Source organism: Hoplias malabaricus, chromosome 7 (assembly GCF_029633855.1).
Source record: "Hoplias malabaricus isolate fHopMal1 chromosome 7, fHopMal1.hap1, whole genome shotgun sequence".
NCBI classification, from domain to species: Eukaryota; Metazoa; Chordata; class Actinopteri; order Characiformes; family Erythrinidae; genus Hoplias; species Hoplias malabaricus.
The window spans coordinates 26,089,955-26,115,033 of record NC_089806.1 but is presented as its reverse complement, the minus strand read 5'-3'; the positions used below and the strand labels follow the sequence as shown (position 1 = coordinate 26,115,033).

The 25,079-nt window shown below is 37.9% G+C and overlaps 1 protein-coding gene across 1 annotated transcript; it reads left to right on the top strand.

The window, feature by feature from the left end:
• The first annotated feature begins 1,544 nt into the window (after nt 1-1,544).
• cnstb (consortin, connexin sorting protein b) lies at nt 1,545-23,548 on the top strand. Its single transcript, XM_066677010.1, has 10 exons — nt 1,545-1,710; nt 7,797-8,025; nt 9,790-9,887; nt 13,009-13,039; nt 14,199-14,285; nt 15,802-15,919; nt 16,956-16,977; nt 17,085-17,354; nt 19,396-19,537; nt 19,840-23,548. Exons 2-10 carry the CDS (start codon nt 7,845-7,847, stop codon nt 20,043-20,045), a joined length of 1,155 nt encoding a protein of 384 aa, XP_066533107.1. The 5' UTR covers nt 1,545-1,710; nt 7,797-7,844; the 3' UTR covers nt 20,046-23,548.
• The last annotated feature ends 1,531 nt before the right edge of the window (nt 23,549-25,079 follow it).

The window sequence follows — 25,079 nt, the reverse complement described above, 5'->3', positions numbered from 1 at the left end:
TAGTGAGTAGTGGGGCATTTCAAACAAGTGTGAGCAAGTGTGAAATAAGTCAGTCTGGATGCAGGGGATGGGCATTTTAATTTTAATAAAGGGAAAATCAAAATCGAATTAACAAACAGTCCTAAGGTTCCAAACACGGGTAAATATAGAAGGGCAATAACAAACAAATAACCTGAAAAGATGAAGCAAATGTCAATACACAAATCAGATCCTCACCATGTGTTTTCCCAAGGACTCCTGGGAGTTGTAGTCAGGAGCAGGAGAGGCTGATGAAAGCACGTTGGAGCTAGCCCTCCTGGAGCCCATAGAGACTGCATTGCAGAAAAAAGTGCCTAAATATCTTGGCAATTTTCAACCATACTAAAAAGCAGTACAAACCATCTAGAATAAGTACAGCTAGTATAACACTGTGGTACAATGTGATAGAAAAACGTAATCAATTTCCCTATCAGTGATGTCACCTAAATTGTCATAAACAAACCACTTACGTCCAAATTGCTGTGTATTGCCTCATAGAACTATTTTGTTGCCTTCACATATTAAGTATGATTATTGCATTATTATGCAATATAATAATTTATATTATTATTATTCTTATTCCTCTCCTCATTCTACGCAATGGCACCCGACAAAGAAACAAAAGTGCATACAAACTTCATCTGTAAATTTGGGAAAATTTGCAAAATGCAATAAAACCTGATGATTTAGTTTTAACTGGCAAAAGTACAAAGAAAAGTTTTCCAGTGTTTTGGCTGACCAACTTGATTGAATTTTGTACCTAGGTATACATTGTTATTACTATTACTATTTTTATTTTTATTGCAGCTTATGTTTTTATTTACATTTTGCCCAGCATCCCAACGTTTTGTTGAAAATTGGGCTCTGTATTCTCCATTTTCTAATTGTTATGATGTTGCTTTTAAAAAATTCATTCATTCATTCATTGTATGTAACCATTTATCAAGTTCAGGGTTGCAGTGGGTACAAAGCCTACCCGGAATAAGAAATATCAGGCAAGCAGAAATTATGTACATCCCACAAGTAATTTGTTGTGTTTATGTAAACAAAACAATTTAGATTCTGCAAAAATTTACATAATGCAGTTTCTGCACTGCTGAGCTCAGGCAGCAATGACATGGGCTCTATTTCCCCTATTACAGGTCAGTAAAGCTTCAAAATAATTTTGGTGAAGGTGATATGACCTAATGATGCTTTAAACAATTTGACTGGTTTATTAAACCGTGGGAAGAAATTATTAAATGAGGAACTGATTTATTAAATTGTTTATTACCATCTGCTGATTATAGTGTTTATCTGAGGGTCCAGTTTAGAAAATTGAAGCTTGAGCTTATTTATATTGAGAAAATGATTAAATTTTAAATCATGGGAATGGTTTATTAAAACTAAGAAATAATTAAACAGAGGACCTGATTTATAATTATTTGATCAAACAGAGGGAATGTTTTAAACATACAAGTTATTATTTTTTTTGTTTGACATGTTAGGAGTTCCTCAGTAATAACCAGAAGATGGCACTAGAGCCCCCTCTACTCCGCTCAGAGACCGCCCTCTGAGCTCCTGCAACACATCTGCACAGCTGTGAGACTGACTCCAGACCAGTGTCTCCTTTTACAGCGATACAGACAGAATACAAGGGGAATACACAGCGTCAGACTCCACAGAACTGGAGGAGCTTTTCCTGAGGTAAATGTAAGTCCGCGTCCCTGTGTGTTTATGGTTTTGTGTGTGTGTGTGTGCGTGTGTGAGAGAGGTGAAGGTGGAGGTGGAGTAACGATAGAGGCTGGTGTTGGTGAAATGGACGTTAAGAGTGGACACGTACAGTGCTAAGTTGTATTGTTCAAGCTGGGCTAATTAAACCATTTTGAAGCAACTGAAGAGCCGTGTCTAAAATGTAGTAAACCTGAGGTAAAATGGCTGTAAGTGACGGGTGTGCTGGAGTCAACATGGGACACGTGACTCTGCTTCTGCTTCTGCTTCAGTGTAACGACTCCTTACACAGCGTTACTCTCCTCACTCGCTCTCTGTACAAACACTCAGCTTCAGTCACAGGAATATACTCCATATTCGTGTTATTTTACTGGCTCACTGTACATTATAAAGCACCGGTGAAACTGCGTAAGAGACAGAGCTGTAAAGTATTTTCTCTTATCTCTAAAGCCGGAACAATACCACGTCCAATGAATATTCAGAGTTTTACCACGCTAACATGTCCATGTGCTGTTGTTTGCACACTAGAATTATTATCATGTGTGATATAAGCAGTCAGTGCCATGGCTAAGTATTTCTGCAGTGTGATATAGACAGTCTCAAACAGGCAGTTTCAGACAGACATGGTTCATTACATCATAAACCTAAACAGCTAATCCTGTCAAATTGCAGGGTGGGGCTTTCAAGCTGCAGGCAAGCCGTGAAATGGTGGGTGGACACAAAGGGGCAGGGACTAATTGCATATTCAATATTAATTTCTTACTGAATGAAGGTGATTTTGTAGAATTCCTCAGGCATTAGTGGATTTGTAATAGTTGGTTAGAATTAAATATTATAAATATGCAATTTTAATTAAAAGAGATGACTTTTTAGAGGTTGGGGTGATGATTAAAGTGGGAATTTAAATACACAAAACTATAGGTGATGCACTAATGTGGTGATTCTGGGCTAATATCCTTTATCTTCCTAGTACAGGAAAACAGGATGATGGTGTAAAAAAACACAATTATATAAAAAAAGCAGAATTATATGCTAAATTAAATGAAAAGATACTCTAATCAAAATAAAGTTTATATTCCCCCCTATATAAGTGTAATATTTTGAAAGAAGCCCTCGCTTATAGCATGAAGTCACATTAAGAATAACAAAGCCATAACACTTAGAGAATGTATTAATAGGTAATTTTAACACTTGATCTTACTAAGGTTTACTGTAACCAGATCCTGGCAGCAGTGTTTCAGCATCTAATGTAAAGTTTGCAAATATGAGCTAAACCCCCTGTTAACTACCTTAATTTTATCAGCCTTGAATATATGTTCCAGTGATTAAAATGACAAATTAATTGAAGAAATACAATTAACACAATTTTTAGGATTGTTAAATTTCTGTGCCCAAAACAGTGTGGAATCTTTTAGTTAGCTTAACAAGAATGAACTTGTCTATGAAGTGTAAGCTTGATTCAGTTAAAAGCAAAAACATCCACTCCATAGAACTGCGGACACTATGTGGCCTTTTTGAATACTCACTTCTCCAACATTTCTTCTGAAAATAAGTGAAGGATTAGGAAATATTTACTTTTTGTAGCCTGTCAGGAAAGTGTTCTTGCAAGGTGTTGGATCATTTCTGTCAGGATTTGATGGCATTCAGCCACAGGGGCTTTGACCTTTTAACAAACAGCTGGCATTGGGTACGGTGACCATAAGCTCACAATCAGCTGCTCCAGAATGGCTAATTTCAATTACATATTTCAATGTAATTTCAATAACTCTAATTAATAAATCTGAATATATATAATGACTTTATTGCTAAACCATGTGTTTTATAGACTTCTCACATTCAGCATCTGCTCAGAAGCCTCTGTATATCTCTGGAGCTAGGGTTGTACCATATTGTATAGTTCGCAATGATATTGTCATATTTTTTTAAACGATAAAAGAAAATCAATATTGTGTTAACGTGATATCCTTACTTGTTCGCATAATGACTCAGCACAACAACTATATATATATTTACTATTTATATATATATATGTTTACTATTAATAAAATTTATTATGTTGCATTAGTGTGTTCCTGAAATTAATAAAAGGTTTTTTTCTGAGTTTTTTTTTCATATCGCCAAGAACATCATTATCGCCAAAAAACCCTGAAATATCATGATAATATTTTATGACAATATCGCCCACCCCTGTTTGGAGCTCAGTTATGTCTCAGAACATCATAGTACAAGCCCTCAGATCCCCTAAAGCTCCCCGTTCTCTAACTTTAGAGAAAGGTAGCAGTCCTTATTTACCAAACTAATTGTGTGGCTGCAGATTAAAAGATCACATCTCCTAGCAGAATTCTGTGTTTCAATCCTCTGTGAGACTGGGTGTGAAGCATTGAAAAGTCTTGCGTGCAAAGCCCTTGGATTAAATCAAATTCCAATGTGTAGGTGCTTGAACTGCTGATCAAATCACTTTAGATTCACTGCTGTTTTAACTTATGTGCTTAAAGGGACTTTCGGGCCTAATGTAAAACATGCAATCATTAATTCTTTGGTATGGCTGTCCAATCTAAAGACTAAAACTAAATGTATTTTTGCTTTGGGATGAATAAAATGAAATTAAAATGAATATAGTACCTTCATAAAACTTATTAAAAGATTATTCTTATGAGTAATAGAACATGGGAAGAAAACGAGGACAATGACAAATTAATGTTAGGAAAAACCTACACAACTTGCAGTGCAGTACAACACACATACACACACACACACACACACACACACACACACACACACACACACACAAACACTCTAGGGGCTGTAAGCACTTACAAACCTGAATCGGCAATCAGCCATCCCAACGCATGGGGAGCAATTTGAGGTTAAGTGCATGTTGAGGGAGGAGACAGCATTCTACCTTCTGTTACTCTGTCCCACATTTCCTACCAGTTGAGGGGATTGAACAAGTGACCTTCCGGTCCCAAGCCCACATCTCTAACTTCAGGACACAGCAGCTACCAGGGAAAACACAAGCATGGAATAAAAACCATAGAAGGTAGTTAGATAATTTAGACATATCTGGTAAATTAAACATTCTTTCTTTCTTTGGGATACAATCACTGAAACTCAATTGATTCACTTCTTATATATGGCATTATTCTTAATGATAGCCACATGAAAATGACATTGCAAGTTTTGTGCCTGGGGCTTTCCCAGACATTGCATGAACAATACATAATAAAACAGATACCTGTAAAGAATTAACAGTACAGTCAAGTTTATTGCTTCATTGTAATGAATCAGTGACCAAACAGTATTTTATCTATCGTGGGAAAGGCAAATATCTAAGCTTATTTAAATCTACTTTGTCAGAAACAGGTTAATACCTTAACTATCAGTTGATTCTGCAGCCCTATCACAGTGCCAGAAATGACAGAAACAGAAACCCATTAGCTCAGCCAGTTATTCCACCCTCATTTATTTTTGAACAACCAGAATAACTTGTTTATACTTCCTTTTACATTTGAAATCTAATTAAATTAAAGATGCTGCTTTTAAAGAACTGAAAGCAGTGCAGCTGATCAGGACTGTCAGGTTCTGTTCTTTGAAATATTTCCTTCCATAAATTCCATAGAAACAAAGGATTGGAAATAATGTATTCAAAATAAACTTGTCTGTAAATGGTGCTGGTGCCTGCTTTGAAGACAGAGATGGTTTAGGAGGGACAGGTCACAATGAGACCAATAGATGTACTAGGCTTGGTACATCAGTTTCAAGGAAAGGAATTTTGAGTCCAGGAGTAAGGGGAATGCAAAAATGCCGACTGCTTTACTTTGTAAATCTTTACTAATGCACCATAGTATACCACTATACTATGGCATCCATATACATGGTTTGGCCTTTCAGTGGACTGCAAGGGTGATAATGTAATACAAAACATGTAGCAGAAGTAGCTATTTTTACAAAACATGTGGAACGCTTTATATTCTATATCTGAAGAGTACATTTCCCTCCATGGACAGAAGAATAAAGCCATAAACCCATAAACACACATAAAACACACAAAAAAATAATTATAAAAAGGTAGACAAAAGGGCTTGGCAAAACTAGTAATAAGGAAAAAAAGGGTTAGATCAAGCATAAAAAAGCATACAGCCCCTTCTACTTTGATAATATTGTGACATAACGTTGTCTGTTATAACAATAATTTGCTTTGTGGAATTAAAAGTGGTTCTTTTATGACATTGCTCAAAGAGCAAGGTGAGGTTTAATCATCACCTTGAGGGCTTTGTTGTGTTCTCTATGTGTCTGTGTGGGTTTCCTCCATGTACTCTGGTTTTCACCCACAGTCGAAAAACACACATTGGTAGGTAGAGTTACTGTTTGAAATTGTCCGCAGGTTTCAGAGTGACTGGGAGAATGTGCGATGCCCTGTGATGCACTGGAGCCCTGTCCTGTGTGTGTGTGCCCAGTGATTCTGGGTAGGAGCTGCATACACCATGACCCTGATCAGGGCGAAGAAGTTACAGAAATTAATAAACATATGAATAATATGTATATACGATCATCTGCAATTAATCCAGAAAATAGATTTATTTAAGAAAAGTTAAAACAAATCTACTAAATTGTCACAAAATTAAACACGGTCTGCACATCTTTTTTGTCAGAAACTAAACAAAACAAAACTGTACAGCAAAACAGAAAGGATATAACTTTAATGTAAGTCATATCTGCACTAGCTGAACATTCGTGCTAGGAGGGGCTATCCGAATGGCGATGCAATAAAATCTGAAGACGTTTAAAGGGTTTTGTTTTTAAAATAATATCTAAAAACTAATGAGTTGAAAAAGGTCAGTTTGTATTTTAGGTCATTATTTGCAGTCTGTTCTTGTATAAAGGCCAACAGGTGTTTCTGTGTAAGGTGAAGAGAAAGAGAAAGAAAAGAGTGTTATACGTTTTGACATTTAGATCTGAGGGTGACAATTTGCCCCAACACAGTTAATCAGTTATAACAAGTTTTATGTCCATAGTTTCCTTCTTTAGCTTGGCATTGCAGCTACGAGGCTAAAGTTCTTAATAAGTAAATGGAAGATAGTGTACTGCCTGTCTCCTTTGGATACCAAGAAGTACGTCTCTGCACTTGGCTTTTTTTCCCCACACTTCTGCTTCCATTTCTCTTTTTTGTCACTGGCCACCATCCTGACAGTGACATATCATTTAATCCTGAGCTCTCTTGTGCACATTCTGCCATCTCTGTCTCTTTCAGCACTTGAACAAAGTGTGTTAAGCAAGTGCTCTTCCATAAATAATGCTGCAAGCACTCATTACTGCTACTTGTTTACCAAACCTCCTGCCAGTAAGTTTTTTTTCTCCACTAGGGAAGCTGAGTCTGACAGCACTGCTTTGCCCTTAGGCTCTGTTTCAGATCCCATCTACAATTCCCAGCACAAATGTTCCAGGGATTTAAGAGTTTCTTATTGGTTGGTTCAGGTGTGTTGTTAACTAGGATGTGGTAAGTGTAAAGGTCTTTAAGGACAGTGATGAGAAACGAAACCCTGCCTTCCCATAGGAGAAAAATAGAAAAGACAATAGACTGAGGCCATTTTGCTTGAGATCATGTTACAGGTCCAACAATGTGAATAACCCTTGGGAAGCAATTATAATGCAGAGCATGTTAATGCTTTGTGCTTTGTGTATTAAAGAGGGTTGTAACACTGGACAATCTATTCACAGTGCTGTCATGGGCTGTAATATGCCAAGTTCTTATATCTCATATTGGGACCCAACCCACTGTCTTAACTGCTCTTCACAGTTTGAAACATCATGTGATGATTTGGACATGCAGTTTGCACAATGCTAACAAGTTTCTGTAGGTTGCCTTTCCATTAGATTTGTAGCGTCAGTGCTAAATTAAAGAAACAGACTTCAGATACCAAACATGTCTTGGCTGCTGTATTGTGTTTGAGGAAAAAAATGTGTGAACTTGTTTTGGTTAAGAAAGATTGCTTTGAAAAAGCTTTTATTCTTGGTGCATTGTAAATATTTTTTTGACATATTTAGGTCTGGCTGGTTTGAACTTTTAGATAAAGGCCCAGGCTCTTCATGATCACCTGCAGCATTGCTTTGAAGTTATGGGAGACCCCAAAACAGAGGAGGCCACGAGGGGAGAAGACTGGTCTGAAAGTACAGATCTCATCGAACCTTCTGGTGAGAGCCAGAAGAAGCTGAAAGAGACAACAGCAGAGCAAGAACTGATGAGTAACAAGCAAGAGAAGAAATCTGAGAGCATCACAAAGATCTCCTTAGATGGAAGTGAGTTATGTAAACAAGTCTGTGTTTTGTCTGTGTCCTAATAAAGACACATCTTATAGTTCTTACATATATCTCACATTCACACTTGTAGAAGCTTTTTAATGTTTCAGCTCCACAGAAACTTTGGTAACACTTTAAATTACAGCCCACTAATTAATGGGTAAGTGCAGAGTAAGTACCTGTTAAGTAAGCTGTAAGATAAAATAAGTACTGAGTAAGTAAAGGGTATGATACTAGAAATATGTGGTTATAACTGGTTATCTTACAAACACTTTACAAATATGGCACGTAACTATGTTCCGAATCCATTGTACTTCTCAGCATAATTATAGATTACCAAATTTAATTAAAAGTATGACAGTTTATGCAAGTGACTATTACTGTCATTTTTATAAATAAGGAATGCAGCTGGGCTTCATGGTAGCACAGCAGGTAGTGTCGCAGTCACACAGCTCCAGGGACCTAGAGGTTATGGGTTTGTGTCCCGCTCCGGTTGGCTGTCTGTGAGGAGTTTGGCGTGTTTTCCCTGTGTCCACGTGGGTTTCCTCCGGCTGCTCCAGTTTCCTCCCACGGTCCAAAAACACACATTGGTAGGTGGATTGGCGACTCAAAAGTGTCCGTAGGTGTGAGTGAATGTGCGAGAGACTGTGTTTGTGTTGCCCTGTGAAGGACTGGCGCCCCCTCCAGGGTGTATAGTACCGGCTCTGTTAAAGTCTACACGCCTGGCCCCTGGGTGGTTTTCTGGTTGGAGTACCCCTGCCTCGAAATGTAGCTGACGACATAGAAAACATACGTCTAAATGGAACCGCTGTCTTTGACAAGTATAACAACGGCAGCGGTAACATTAAGTGTTTTTTAGTCATCGTGTATTCGCGTGTTGTTCTTGTTGAACACAGCTCTGTTCCCCAGTTCAGAACGCTGATTTTTTTTTTCGTTCCTTGTTGCTCCGTCCAGCTCTCACTGGATTCTGTTGTCCGCCACTAATCCAAGGAGCATTTGAACGTTTGAACCCCTTCAAAACACCATGCACTTTTATGAGCTGCTGCTAAGAGTCAGATAAAACAATGTGATCGCTGCTGTAGCTTGGAGTTTTTACAAGAAGCTAGTTTGTGCTGGAGGTTTGCATGTTGCCTTGTAAACAGGTCTCTCTGGCCCGTCAATGCTCTGTAAAATGTACATGTCACGTTTAGTCCTTACTCAGCTTGCGTGAAACCGGGTGATTTTCCTAGTGGAAAAGCAAAAAAGCAGAGCCGAGCCAAGTACCATGCAGTGGAAAACTACTATATGGGCTTCTGAGTCACAGCTGACTAAATGTTGCGTCTTTCGTTCAGAGCTCACTGATTTGATTCCAGGTAATGTCTCTGTCATCCTCTGGGAGTACAAAATAGCACAACTGGCCTCTGTCCCAGTAGTCTTTCTGTTAATTCAGACCAGACAAGAAGACCTTTGTTGACTTCATGCATATATAAATGAACCTTGGGTGCCTTATCCCTTGTTTGTGGTTTGTCTCTCCTCTAACCACTGTTCACTGGGAGCAACAGAGTTCTTGCCATTTAGTGCCAAATTGTCTTGCCGTAATGATTAGTCCCTTGTTAAAGCTGTTCAGGTCTACACACCGTTTCTCAGACAACCAAAATGTTGACAATGAGAACCCACTGTGTATTTACTGGCTGATAAATTCTAGAACATCGATTCATCTGTGATTGTTTTGCCTTTGTATAGAACATCCTGACTGATTTTAATGGTATATATATTTTTTCTCAGATCTTTCCTGTAGGGCACCTGGGCCCTCATTACTGGCCGCTATGCGCTCTCTGGGTGAACACAGTAATTACATGCTTTTGCCTCATTCCTTACACCAGGTGGGTATGGCTCAAATTAAATTCATTCTGTATTGCTTTTTTAAGCATGAATTCACAGTTAGTATTATGCAGTCAAATGAATAGAGATGTCACATACAGAGACGAATATGGTGCAATAGAATAAGAACTGTTTGTCGTACAATTTATAGCAGATTATTATAACTTTAACATACTGTAATAAGGCAGTTGAGTAATATATTTAGAAATATGTTTGACAATGATTATTATTTTTATATATATTTATGTTACTCTGTAATGGTCACAATATGGTTGTGCTCCAGTTGCCAAGCTGTTTTTAGTTAAGTTTATTTATTTAATTTTGTTCTATTTTGTTTAATCATGGTGCCTTTCCCAGGACAGTTGCTTTATGTCTTTTACTATGTGCTTCTGCTTAAATGTACACAAGAAAAAAAAGGCCAGATTTCCTGTCAGTAAAAATGTGGTTTGTGTATACTTAACCTTTACAGTACTCTGTAAGAATTTTATAAATCTGAGTAACATAACTTCGGAAGCAAAGGTTCATTGACATCTTTAATGCAAACACCATCTATTAATATTTTACTATGATATCTTCAGATACTGAATTGCCAAGCAGTTACGATGACTTTGGCACTTAGAATGATATGACTGTGTCACAGACAGTGAATATTAAGGCCTTTTTTGCACAGAGCTAGAGTGCTGATCAAACCAGATCAATTTTCAGTCAAGTTTATGAATAATTAATCCTATCTTATCTTATGTCAGCAGTACATTCAGAAGCATTAAAACCTGCTGAGTACCTGGGGATGTGTGCATGGACATGTAAATGTATCAGCAAGTGAAACTGAATTGAAGTATATAAAAAATTATAAGTAATTAATTAAGCATGGGTTGGGGCTATGTAAGTCTAGGGTTACCTAGTACTTCCTTTACTTTTGTAAGTACAGTGATGGTTTCTGAGCAGAACAGAAGTTTTTTTTTATTTTGGATAGATTTTATTATTTTTTTTGCATATGTATAATACCATGACAAATGTTTATAACACATTAAATTCCCTGGCTTATTACAGCACAGCAAGTATTATTTAAACTTTGTCTGTGCTATTTTTTTTTAAGTTATAACAGTGAGGAATGAAAGACTTGGCAGCTCCTGGGCATTTAAGAGATTAAACAGCATAAAGCTTAGATCTGGCACCCACCCAAGCAGGCAATATATATGTTAATGATGCTCTCTGTTAGTATAGTCAGAGTAGCCCTGCAGCAAATGTATATGGCCAAGGTTTACCATGAATTTATGTGTGTGCCAGTTTTCCTATTATACTACCCACATTTAATCTTTCTCATATGAAAGAATTATAATATGCTGAAAGAGGGCCAGCATGGGTAAAAGCATACATATGTATCAGGAAGTGAACATAAGCTCACTAAGTCTTCAAAAGCCTGGGGTTAATGTCAGACTCATACAGCTTTGCTGGCACACATGAGGCTTTAAAGATCTTCCGCAGTAATCGCACCTAGCGTTTTCGAGTAATTGATTAACCACAGTTATTTGATTTAAAAAACTTAAACATTAAAATTACACATTAAAAATTGACAGTTTTCAAGGAATCATAGTTGATGATGACTTTCCAGTGTGCACAATGATAATACAACAGTCCAAAGTCCTTATAGGTCTGTCCACTTGGCGGACATTTTGGCAGGCAATTATTTAAACTCATACAAGACCAGACTCTTATCTCTTTGTTCTATGTAGCACCAAAAACAGTTCTTCTACTGTTATGATGTCCAGATTGTTGTGATAGAAGAGCCCTTTATGGTACTTTTGGCACCATTTTCTAAAAGGTGTATACAACCATATACAACAGAATCAAACAGAACCATTAACTTTTAATTTGCAATTTTTGAGTGTACTGTGCTTTTCGTTTTAAGTTAACAGGTCTTACCCCATTATCTCTCAATTTTCAAAATCTTGATACATAGAACTATATACAACACATTGTGCATCAAGCTACATTGATTTAAACATGGATCTCTTGAATGTCCAAATATTGACATACTTGAAATCACTTGAAAAACCAAACACAAAATAAATAAATAGCTTGTAGTGTGTTAGGGGCGCGGGGTGCGGACTGACGGAGGGCGGACGCAAACGCTAAGAACACAGACTTTATTGAACAAAACAAACACAAACGAACTAGAACAGGAAGCGAGCATGAAACGGGCGTGAGACGAACCAGAGAAACGAACACGAGAGACGAGCAAGAGAGACGAACAACGCGAACGAAACAAGTAACAAGGTACAATGAACTAGGAACACGAAGCACAATTAACGTGGAACAATGAACGACACCAGGAAGTGAGGGAAGGGGACTTAAATACTATAACAAACGAGAAACACCTGAAACGGATCACAAGGGAAAAGACGAGGAGGCGGAACAAAGGCGGGGCATGAACATAAACAAAACAAAGCCATGTGCTGAGAAAACGGACTAGACGGGACGTGAGTGTGACATAGTGTTTGGCCAAATAAATATAAGTACTGTTTTTTTTAAATCCTGGGTTTCTTATTTGCGAATTAACCAATGTTCGGATTCCCTTTTTAAATGAATTGTGGGGTTTTCCCATAAAAATACATGTTGTGTATATTGTGCATCATTATAAAAGAAGTGATTTTAAAGGTTTCAGTAGTAATTGTTTTCCAATAACCCATGTAAATTTATCCATTTTTATTGCCTACATTTCTGCATTTTTAAGCAGCCCAAATTGAAATGATTTTCACTGTTGTAACGAAAGAAAAATCACAAAAATAAGAAATTTTCATTGTGAAAAAACAACACTCTAATATGACTGATAGAATGGTTTATCACAAGCAAAGGTAAAATTAGGACTCCACCACACTTTTTGTATTATAAAATAGACATCAGTTGGTTACAGAGAGACGTGGACAAAGTGCTAAAATCCAATTGGAACACCACAATACTGCCTAGATAAAACAGACTAGAGTCAATCTGATGTGGCCTTGATTTAAGCCCAGCTGGGACTGTAAGAACAATGTTGCCAAACATTTCCTCTGAAGAAAATTGGGTTAAATTAGGAGCAGAACATGTAGTATTTTCTCATCTAATAACTTCCTCTCATTGCAGATAGCAGAAGAATACTTCCTTGAAGAAGATTGTATCCTTTGACATGGAACTTTTTACTCTTTTTAAAAGACATTCGAAAGCTTTGCTGCTAAGAAATTAGAGCATTGTTCCTTGAAAAATTTGGAGACAACTAAATTCTCAGGAAAAAAAAAAAGATAACTAACTTGCCCTATTTTTTCTTTCTAAAACCAAATGTGGTGATTAAATAATGCAAGGCTACAGGCCATTCTGTTTATCCATGTTTAGCTATTGGTTATTTGTGCACACAGCTTAAAATATAGGAAGGCATGACATGAAATGAAATGAAATGAAATGGGGCCTCTGAAGCAGCTGCTCATGAGCAGTTTATCATGGTCAAAGCCCAGCTTCAGCAAGGAGAGTATAAACCCCTGCAACATTGGGTTGTGGAGCAGTGAAACAATGTTCTCTCGAGTAATGAAGCGTCCAGCAACTTAGGGAAGATTTGGAGTAATGTTTGTGATCCATAAATAATCATCCAGCATCAATGTTTGCATTGTTGAATATATCAAGACCCTCTGGGAATTTTTCCAACATCTACTCTAATACCTTTTGAAATATAAGCTGTTACAGCATCAAAGGTGGGAAAACAATTTATTAATACACTTGATTTCAGAAGAAATGGTGTTTAAGCAGGTGTCCAGAAATGTTAGGCCACATTATGAATGATCGAGTGACGGATTAAGATGGGATCTAAGACCAAGCATAATCTGATCTGTTTGCAGTCATCTGATTCTGATCTGAGGGGCATTATATGTAGTAAACTTCACTGCCATTTCCTGTTTCTGCTCTTTTTCCTGCCATGGCCTGGGAGGTTTCTCCCACATGTTTGGGCTGCAGTCATAGCAACCTGGGCCAGCAAGGCCTGAGGAAAGCTCATGTGGGTGTGCCTTTCCATGTTGATATTTTAAGGATATTTCTAAAGAGCAAAGGGCATTCAACACTTTTTAAATTAATTTTATTTAATAAAGCAATTTTATTATGTTTTATAGTTTGTAATGTAGTGGTGGTGATGTCACAAAATCTGTTTTATCCCAAGTTTCAAAGTCCAAAAAATTTTCAGTCTGTGCAAAGGGATACAACATGTAATATAGCAAATGTGGTATAGTCTGTGGTTTGAATTGCCTCAGATGACCTCAGCAATGTTCTCCCTAACTCAATTACTGCTGCAGATCCATGGGCATTTCAGTTTCTGCATCTGGAGCAGCTGTACCATGAGAGGCTTCTCTCCAACCTTGCCTCCCTGCAGCAAGAGTGGGGTAAGTGAGGTGCATCGAACCTCACCATAAGTGTGCACAACATAAGGGTGACATATGCATCATTCACCAATAAATAGGAATGAATAACAGGAAAGTATTTATTCCCACCAAAAATTCTGCATTCAACATTTTTCTCATATAGTCACCAGTCCTAGGTGTTTCCATCCTTTTAAACCAACACAAATAGAGCATAACGGATAACACCAGCATATGCGAAATATACAGAGGACAAGATTAAGTGCACTCTCCTGGCAGAAACACTGTTCTTGAGATAGACATGTTACGTCTGTCATTATTAATGGCACTGGTGAGGCCCATATACTAAATACTCTTACTGATACTACGATTATTATTTTGATTACCACTACTACTAGTAGTAGTACTGATGACTTTATTTACACTGCACTTTTTTTTTTTTACCAGCCCTAGCCTCAGCTCAATTCTGCAGTCAGCCAGTCTCACGTGTCAGCTGAAAGACACAGTTCACTAGGTGAAAGTACAGAAAATTAAACTTAAAAATGTGAGTAAAGCGGTGTTGTTTGAGTTCAAACTCACTAATAGCTACATTAACCTCAGAGTTGTCTGTGGTGAACTAAAAAAGACAACACCTACAGAAATTAAAATATATATCCTTAACACAAAACAGTTGCAGTACCAGTGAAACAATGCTTGGAGAATTATTTATTGCTACAAAACATGTACATAACATTTATGAATGGCAGATGGAAAAGCTAATTTCAGGAATAAAATACTACAGTCTACAAAACAAATTAACGCAAAGCACTGAATAGCAGCCTGTGTGGAGCACTTCCTGAATTTGAGTGAGTATGATATTGAGTGAAATACCAGCCAGCACCATGAGGGGATTCTCATCTAAAGAACTGCTGCCCGCTTATTCAGAATATGTGCAGAATAGAGCCCCTGTACCTGGAGGTCCTTGGCCTTCATTTGAGAGTATTATCTTTAACCGATCTTTAACTGTATTGTGTTCCGTTTTCACCTTTTATATTCAAAAGAATTTGATTATATCAGATTATATAATTGTATGAGACCTCGTCATACATTATATCAGTGTTCTTATTCTAGGATTCCTGATAAACATGTGTGTATTATAGGACTTGGAGAAAGACATTAGTTCTCACACCTATCTCTTTCAGTGCGATTTGCTCAGTGGCACATATACCCTCTAGAGTACATGCCCTGGACCCTGCCATCTGTGCTCCTTGGGGACAGTCTTTCAGCAAGCATTTTACATGACAACCGGTTTTGGCATGATATAACCATTCTCCCTGCTTGTTTTTTATCTGTGACATAAAAGCCAAGCAGTATGAAGTGGTAAAATAAATAAATAAAAGGGTAGTATACCAGCAAACATTCATCAGTGAGTCTCTGTGTAGAGATTTAAAAAGTTTGTTTACTGGTCCTACCTAAGCCCATTTGAGTGACTCAAGAAGGTGGACTGGGATAGAGAGGGGTGGAAGTTTCACAATCAAACTCTCCCCATGGTTGCTTTCAGAATCCCAGTGGAAGGCTGATGCTCAAGCCAGAAACAGCACACCAGTAAAGACAAACTACACTGACGCAGAGTCAAAGTGCATGGACTCTCTGAGCCACATCTGCAGAACACACCAGAGGTAAGACAACACAGTCCCCTCCAGACAGCTCTCTGATCTCCAGTGGGAGTTAAGAGCCTGATCTGAGAGGCAAGACATAGCAGCCAAGGTACAAAATAGGCTTAACAGCCATACAGTTATATAAAGACACAATAAAGAAAGGGACATTGGTACGAAAAGCTAATTTCTCTTCAATTTAGTCTTTGCAAGTTCCACTCATTTGTTAGCTATCAAACTGCTCCCAACTGCTGCTGATACAACGCTACTGGACAGGTGAAAACATTTGGAGGAGTAGACTAACAGCTCAGTGCTGTTAAGAGGCTGGCATGATGCTTATTGGTGTAGGGAGAAGGAGGGCCACCAGACATTTCTGTTTTGACGTTATACTGTTTTGTCTATTTACAATTTTATATCATTTCCATATTTTCAATTGTAACTACAATACCCAGCATGCATTGCTCAAATACTTATTGCAATCATCATGATTCTCCAAGTTGTGAACCAACCCCAACTGCTAGTGTAACTACAAACCGAAGGTCTATACATTAGCTAGCAATAGTGTAACTTGTACCTCAGTCATAATAATATATTTTAAATGTAAGCAATTATATTTTGTACCAAATGGACAACAAATTCATGTTTATAGAACTTGCCATTTATGTTATTTTGGTAATTCTCTCCATTGTAATCATGAGTTGAAGGCAGTTATTACAGGTGCTGTATACGGATGCAAAAAAAATTTCCCCAGCCATCAATCATGCAAACAACTATCCTGTCTCAAATTAAATTTAGCCTGAACCCCAGATTCTCACATAAAATGTTCATGTCTAGACAAGAAGCCACACCTAATTAATACCACATTCCTGTATTTTTTCAGGCTTTCCATACAGTGCACAGAACTCTTTATTATATCTTTTTTTATTATTGCAGTGAGTGAAGTGCATGCAGACAAAAATCATTTGGCACAGTTGTACTTTAATTGTGTTTTAATTAACAAAGCTATTTTCTCTTGAAAAAAAAATCTCTAAACCCATTTTCTTCTCTCTGCCTTTTTCAGACCTAACCGCACTTCAGAAACGGTGAGGGTCAAGAGGTTTTCTGTCATCCACAGTAAATACATCATGACTTACATATGAGTAGAAAATGGATTGTGACATCTGTGGTAAGCATGACTCTGCTTTTGTAGGATGTTGTTGACCTGACACAGAAAAGCAGCCTAAGGCAAGGGACAGTGGACAAGTGTACCTTTCAGGTGGTGACTAGCAGAAGTCCAGGCAAGACAGAAGACTCCCTCCAGCCACAAACTAGACCACAGCAGAAGGATGATGAAGAAGAGCAAGAGGAGGGGGAAGAGCTTTGGGAGGATGAGGGTTTGATGGAGGAGCTTCAAGAGGAGGAGGAGATAGGAGAGCCACTGTGTGGGGAAGAGCTAGCTAAGCTCATTGAAGTTGAAGAGGTGAGTAGACTCATGTTGTATAGAAGATTGTACATTTTTATTATCCTTTATTCAATCCAAAGAATTCAGACAGTGTAGATCCACTGCTCAATGCTGTGGAGATGTATACTCCCGTAGCTGCATAGAGTATGGTGACTTTTAACTCATGTGCTCTACAGTGAAGGCCATCCATGATCAGTAGAAAGTGTTCAAAATTGCTGCATATCCTCCGGACATTGGAAATTCGTGTGGTTGCATCCAATCTTGACTGCTATCTTAGCCACTGATCTGAGCTGCAGGTTGTAAGTGCGAGGAAGCATGTTTGCAAAAGATGCAGTGATAGTTAAGTCACCCTGCAAGTAAAACCAGAAAAGACATTGCTGGACGCCATTCTGGTTCAGTTTAAGCCCTGTTCTCTCTTTCAGTGTGGTCTGGGTCAACAGTAAATCTACATGTGAGTAGGTGTCTCAGACAGAGCTCCATATTGTTTTGATATCGCTCCATGGCCAGGCCTAAGGGAGGGAACAACTCTGCAACTCAGCCAGGCCTTTAAACATCTGCTTTTAATCATCTGATGATGTTGGTGAGCTAAATGAATGTGTCCTAGTACGTCCCTGAAAACAAAACATAATGATGTCACCAAAAAAATTTACAACAGCCAGATGCAGGAATTTACAGAAAACTCGTTGAACGAGTTAGTTTCTCCCTGATCTTCTGGGTGTGGACTTTTTGGTATTACTCAGGAACATGTGATCTCAGCAGAAGAATGTGAAACAACAAACACATTTTGCTGAATATACACCTCAAATGACCTCCTTGTTTCTACACTCAAAGTTCATTTTATCAGCTGCGCTTACCACACAGGTAACATTGTATTTGTACAGTTACAGACTGTATTCCACGTGTTGTTCTGCATATGTTTATAAAATTCCTTTCACCTAGTTCCTGTACCTCTAATCATCCTGTAATGGTCAGAAAACCTACCGGACCACCACAGAGCAGGTATTATTTGGTTAGCAGATCATTCTCATCATTGCAGTCTCAGTGACACAGTGGTGGAGTTTTAATGTGTTTCACTGTTAATAGTGGTTTAGACACAGCAGTGCGGCTAGAGTTTAAACACTTCATTGTCAATACCGGATTGGGAATAGACCATCAACCAAAAATATCTAGCCAAAGGAATCCTGTGTACATTTTTTGTCTAAAATTGGTCTAATCTTACTCATCAGTAATTCACTCTATTTCTTCTCAAACACTTTCAAGGATTAAAATTTAGATTTTTACGTTATTTTTATTTTTGACATTGCTATATTGATTTATAATTGTCTTTCCCTACTTGACCTGAACACAAATGATCATATTCCTCGTATTCCTGCCTTGTGCCCAATGATTCCAGGTAGGCTCTGGACCCACCGTGACCCTGAACTGTATAAGCGGTTACAGATAATGAATGAATGAATTGTGTGAGTCTTTCATGGGCATCTAAATATCCTTCATTTTCTTAATTAACCAAACCAAATAACCAAAAATATTTCTCTCTCCCAGGCATCTGCATTGATTGTGGCTTAATTTTGCATTTATGTTTATTATATATTTCTCTTTAGGGTTTGAGTCCTATTTCTGATGGTGTCTTAGTACAGTAGTATATGGACTCTAATCATATATCTACTGGTGAGGAAGTGTTCTCTGAACTAGATGACAAAGCAGTTTTTTAAGTTGCTTAGGAGAGTCTGCGAAATGCCATAAGTGTACATTTTGGTATAAGTGTAGTAGCATTTAACATGAGTCAGGCTATTCACATCATGAAACTGCAACACAGACTCGGCAAAAATAAAATAATAAATCGGCTAATTGTATATACGGAGCAAAATTTTGCCAGTTTGATGTTGGCTCTATGTGAAGAGGAAGTAGTAGTATTGTTTCTGCAATATTTCACAGTGTTCTTTATTCACATAGTTCCTGGTTAATAAATGTTGAGCATTCATTTATTTCCTAAACACTTGGCTCAGTGTTAAAACCTTTTCATGATCTCTGTTCTAAACACTAGTTCTTGGTTTTATAGACATTTCCATCCAATGGTCTGATTTCCATTTTGAAAAAAAGAGCATGCCTGGAAGATGATGATCCTTCAAACCGTTCTACATCCCGAAGCCCTTACAAACGCAAAGTCCGCTTTAGCGAATCAGCGGATGCACTTGATAATGGTAAGATACTGCTCAGAATTTTACATTTTATAATAGAGACTGATATACAGTTCTTTGCAATATGTTGGAGACCCCAGGTCAAATGTTGTTGATTTCCTCCTTTACACATTGGACTAGGACTAATTTTAATGCATTAGGTTTAAAATTTGGAAGGAACTGTTTGTATTTTCACTTAGAAAATCAGTTAAACTAGTTATTTGAACAGGTGTACCCACATTTTTGCTTTCAGCTTTTCAAGTGTTCTAACATTTTCCAAGTCCTAGATTTCATTGTCACTGATTTCTGAATGATATAATTCACAGATGACGTGGGTGGAGCCTCTTTTTTGGTCTTCTTCCTCCTGTGTCTGGTAACCGTGGTGATCAGCATGGGTGGGACTGCACTCTACTGTCTTGTGGGTGGAGCCTACTCAAATGTTTGTGTTGACTTCTCGCAAAACATAGAATTTTACTTTGGCCCTGTGTGGCGGAGCGTGGACATTATCACACACTGGTTTATTCCCAGCTGAGTGTAGCTCCACATGAACCAGGGCAACTGGTGTGTTGCTATCAATGTCACTCCCAAGCTGGAGTCATTATTGTTCTGGGGCTGGCCAAACTAACAAAATATCTGGACAACAGTAGTCCTGTGGTGGTGCCAGTGGTTAACAGAGATGTTTAAGGGTGTGCAGCAACAGCTGGGCCATGTTCAGTAACTGTACATCTACAAAGTGCACCTGTATCATAGGTAAATCTGATAAATGGACAATAACCTAATGTAAGGGTTAGGCATGTCTAATAAACTGTACACAGAGTGTAGCACTGGTATTGAACATACTTCTGTTGTCCCACTGGCCTCTCTTTGTCTGTTTAGACAAGAGGTGTCAAACCTACTCCACATACCTGTATGTAACTATAAAATTCTATGTGATGGCATGGCATAGCAGCCATTCTACTTCTCCAACATAACTGCTGAAAAAACTCTCCAGAACAAACCTACAGTGAGAACACTGAGGGCAGTAAATTCATCAGAATCATTAGACTATGAAATGGTGGAAAGGTTTTACTGAGGGATACATAATGCCTGACAAAACCTATATTGATAATCTGTAGGGTGGAGGGGTTTTTATATCATTCCTGGAGCTGAAACTCCACGGAAGATCAAACTCAGCTCAATGTTCAAACATTCTCTGTGTTTCTGTATTTGCATAAATTATTATTATTATTATTATTATTTTTTTACAGAAAAACAAGACAATTGTAAAGATTAATGAACTTTAATTATGTTTTTAAATTTAGAATGTCAGATAAATTATGATAAAATACTAATTTATGAGAAGGATGCACTATTGGTAAACTGTGTTTTTGAGTTTGAAAGGTCCAGCCCACCTGACATTATATTTAGTGCAATACGGCTTTATACCGAAAATGATGCTGCCTTCACGTGCTATTAGAATAACTCTAATTAGGGGTTATCGACTTGGTATTTGCAGATGAATACCCTCTCAAGTTGTTATTTCTATTGGGAAACTCAAATTTTGATACCCGAGTTCCCTAGTTGAAATGACTTCAATCTTTTAACATGGCCATGAACAATAAAATACTAATATATAATATATAACTAATACATTTTTTTATTTTAAGAATTATAACTAATTCTTTATTTTTAACAGTGCAGCTACTGTTAATGGTAATTTGTGCACATTGTAAACTATAATCTATTGGTGCTTTTCTACTGCATGGTACCTACTTGGCTGGGCTCTGCTCTGCTGTTTTGCTTCATCATCAGGCAAATCTGGTACCTGGTCCCTGAAAATGGCTACTCTTTAGTTCCTGTTCACACCTGGTTCCAAGGGAGACGAGTAAAGACTAAACATGACGTGAACATTGCAGAGATCTGATTGTCTACACTGCGAAATACAGACCTCCAACATAAACTAGCCATTTGTAAAATTTCCAAGCTACAGTTGCAATCACATTGGTTTATCTGAACAGCAGCTTGTAAAATTGTACCGTGGTGTTTTGAAGAGGTGACAGTGACACTTTATGATCATTGTACAGCAGTACAATGAAATATGATGCATTTAACCCCTCCATGGCAGTGAACACACACACACTAGTGATTAGGAGCAGCGAATACACACACACACACACAGAGCAGTGGGCAGCCATTCTCTGCACTAGCGGAGCGTTTGTTGTTTAGTTGCAGACATCTGCCTCATGCAGAGTCTGATTCTGATTCTGGTACCAAGCCCGGTCCTCTAACCATTAAGCCATGGATGTCCCTTTCAAACGCTCCTTTGATTAAAGGCAGATGAAAGAGAGCTAGACGAGCGCAACGAGGAATGGAAAAACTCTACTGCCTGAACTGGGGCGCAGAGCTGTATTCAGTCCCAAGCAACCCACAAATACACAATGAGTAAACAACACTTAACATTACCACCGTAGTTGTAGATACCAAAGCCCGCTTTGCAAAGCTTTGCTCCAACAACCAATCCATTGAACGTTAAGTGCTCATAACTCAGAGTGGGATCTTCTGACAAGCATGTAAAGGCAGCATGATATCCATTCATCACCCCTACTTTAAACTGTCAAATGGCAGAATACAGGATACCTCTTTTCATAAATGCATAAACCAATGTGGCCTTAAAATCTTTTAGTAAAACCACTGTACGTACACTGCATTAAGTGTTAAGATACACAGTCGGTTCGAACATGGCTTCTACAATGCATTATTACTGTAGGATTCACATCTCATAAACCGCAGTCATCTGACTGAGCAATAACTTTATGCACTGATGAAGGTACTGTATAATGTACAGCATATATTATATATAAAGAAGTGACATTCCATGGTTATTTATGCATTAACAGCACACATTCAATACTAGTTTAACACTGGTTCTATGTTTAAATGTTATGGACACCTGCTTATTCTCAGTTTTATCTAAAATCAAAGGTATTAATAAAAATGTGCTGCAGTAACAGCCTCTACTCTTCTGAAAGAGCATTGCATCTGTAAATGTTGGAATATTGCTGTCAGTACTAAGAGCTTTTTTGAGGTCAAGTACATATTGGATGATTAGTTTTGGATGAGCAGCAATACTTGGCATCCCAAATGTATAAGACAGATTTCCATTACTTCAGAGACCTCAGCTGAACAGCTCTACAGCCCCCTCCTCTAGCTTACACTTGGCATTGGGCATAGTGTACATGCACTAGTCCCATTCCATTGGCAGTGCTTTTCTGTGGATCCAAAAGCTGTACAATCTGCATAGTGGATTGAGCATGTACATTAAAAACGGGGTGCACCATAAAAATAGCTAAATTCCCTAATGAGAAGTGACATCTGGACATATAGTGTGTGAGGCTTTCATTAATTATGCAATTAAGTGTGAGCACAGTGTGCTTGGTATCTGGAAAGTATTGTTCAGTGTTACTATTGCATTGTCAATATATATATTTCTTAAATGATATGTACCTATATACAGATATATTAATATATAATTTTGTGCATATTTGAAAAGGAGGGCATTGCTTCCCTTGCAGTCGTGTGTGTGTGTGTGTGTGTGTGCGTGTGTGTGTGTGTGTGTTTGTGAAAGACTGGATACAGTCATACAGTAGCACATCTGGGAGTGTATGATTTCATTTTAATGTTAATTGTATCTTGTTAATAATAGTGCTATATTAGTGTATGTTATATGTTAGTTATATGATTATAGGTTTATATCTTTATTGTTGTGACCAATATGGGGGTTTTCTGGGAATTATTTCTATGTATTATTATGTTCAAAAACCTGTTAGTTTTCAGAATAAAATCTGTTATTTTCAAACGTTTATTTTTTTATTATTATTATTTAGTTTAAATTTCCTATTCAAAAAGCAGACCATCAAATACGCTGATGCTTAAGGAAGGCAGAGTGTTTAGTCCAGAGCTACCCAAAGCTGCCCCTGGATTACATTTGATTTGACCCACTAGGAAATTACCCTGACTCTCACCCAATGAAATACAGATTTGTACAGAATGCATATCTTTTTTTTTCCAAATAAACTCTGTCTTTAAATTATTCATAAACAAAATAAAGTGACATGCTATTACAACGTGATCTGTTGCATTTCAGCCCACCACAAATTTGGCACTCTTCCCCAATACATATTACTTAAGGTAATCTGCTCAAACTGAATTGGTCAACCATTATTATATTTATATAATTTAATTATTTTTCATTTGAAGACCAATAAAAAGTCATGAGGAAAAAAATGAGAAAAACTATAGCAAGTTTTTTTTTTGTGAATTAAAGTAAGGATAAATAAATTAAGAACCCTAACCTTTTTTTCCTCATTTCCACCCCAAAAGGAAACCATGTAATATTCAGTGTTTACAAATACTCACTCGAATAATAATTTAAATCTGTGCGCATTCAGAGTCTTAACATGAATGTAAGTGTAAGTGCCAAATAGTGCACTAGGCACTGCAGTCCTTTAAAAGCCCACACTGGGGATGTCACCACCTACAAGAGAGAAAGGCCTGAAAGGGGCTTGGTTTAAATCCATATATCTGTGACAGACTTGTATGGTTTGTATATCTACAGTGGTTCAGATCTGATTACAAGCATAACACCTATCAGTAAAAACAAAGTTATCGATAAAAAAAAATACATGGACTGCCTATCCATGTATCATCTTAACAGCTTAATACCTTCGAGTAACTCTTTGATCGGCAAAATGAGAAATTGGACACCTTACAACCTTGCGATTGTGGACCACGGCTTTTTGGGACTGGACCACTTCTACCTCTCTCCTCCCAAAACAGAGCGATGTAGCTCTGTCACCGCAAGGGGTCACTGTTTGACTAGAAGACACTTGAGGTTCCAGACCGTTTGGGCCTGTGTGTTTGTTGTGTTCAACCTAAACCTTGCGAGAAGGGGTATCGTTCTTGTTGGACCGGTGCGGGTTAAACTGCAGCATTTGTGCATATTCTTTCTGCTCAGTGGCTTTCTCCGTCACCCGCAACTCTTTGGTGTGTGAATGGCGGAGACCCGAAGGCGACGGAGAAGGAGGAGGACAGCGGCCTTATCATTTGTCCTGGTTTGGTTTGGTTTTGTGCCTTCGGCTTTCATGGGGCTGCGTGGTGGAGGAGGTGTGTAGGGAGTGCTCCGTGGGAGCGATGAGGGGGCGATAATGGGAGGAATCCAAGACAAACTACCCAGATAGCAAAGAACATTGAATATGCATTGAAATATGATTCTGTTACATCTTTTTACGCTGATGATGGAAAAGCAACCTTTTATTAACATTAATTAAAATGTATTTTAGCTCTTGGACAGGTGTGTGTGTGTATAGGGTAGTCTCAATTAAATTACGGCCAATATTAGGATTGCTGAATGCCCCTGCGCATGCGCGTGGTTAAACATAAACTCAGTTTCATTAAAGTTTTGGCTGTTACATATGTGTTTGATTATGTTTTTAATGTTTGTCTCTTGTCAGTTAGCTGTGGTGTATCAATACAGTAACGTAAAGTTTTAAACGTCCTCCGTGTCCATTGGCCAATTACACATTTCAAA

What these genes read in the sequence shown, in the direction of transcription:
- cnstb (XM_066677010.1), top strand. Translation starts at nt 7,845, where the DNA reads ATGGGAGACCCCAAAACAGAGGAGGCCACGAGGGGAGAAGACTGGTCT. An exon ending in ATCTGCAGAACACACCAGAG is followed by an intron (nt 15,920 to 16,955) that starts GTAAGACAACAC and finishes TGCCTTTTTCAG; the next exon opens with ACCTAACCGCACTTCAGAAA. An exon ending in AGCTCATTGAAGTTGAAGAG is followed by an intron (nt 17,355 to 19,395) that starts GTGAGTAGACTC and finishes TTGGTTTTATAG; the next exon opens with ACATTTCCATCCAATGGTCT.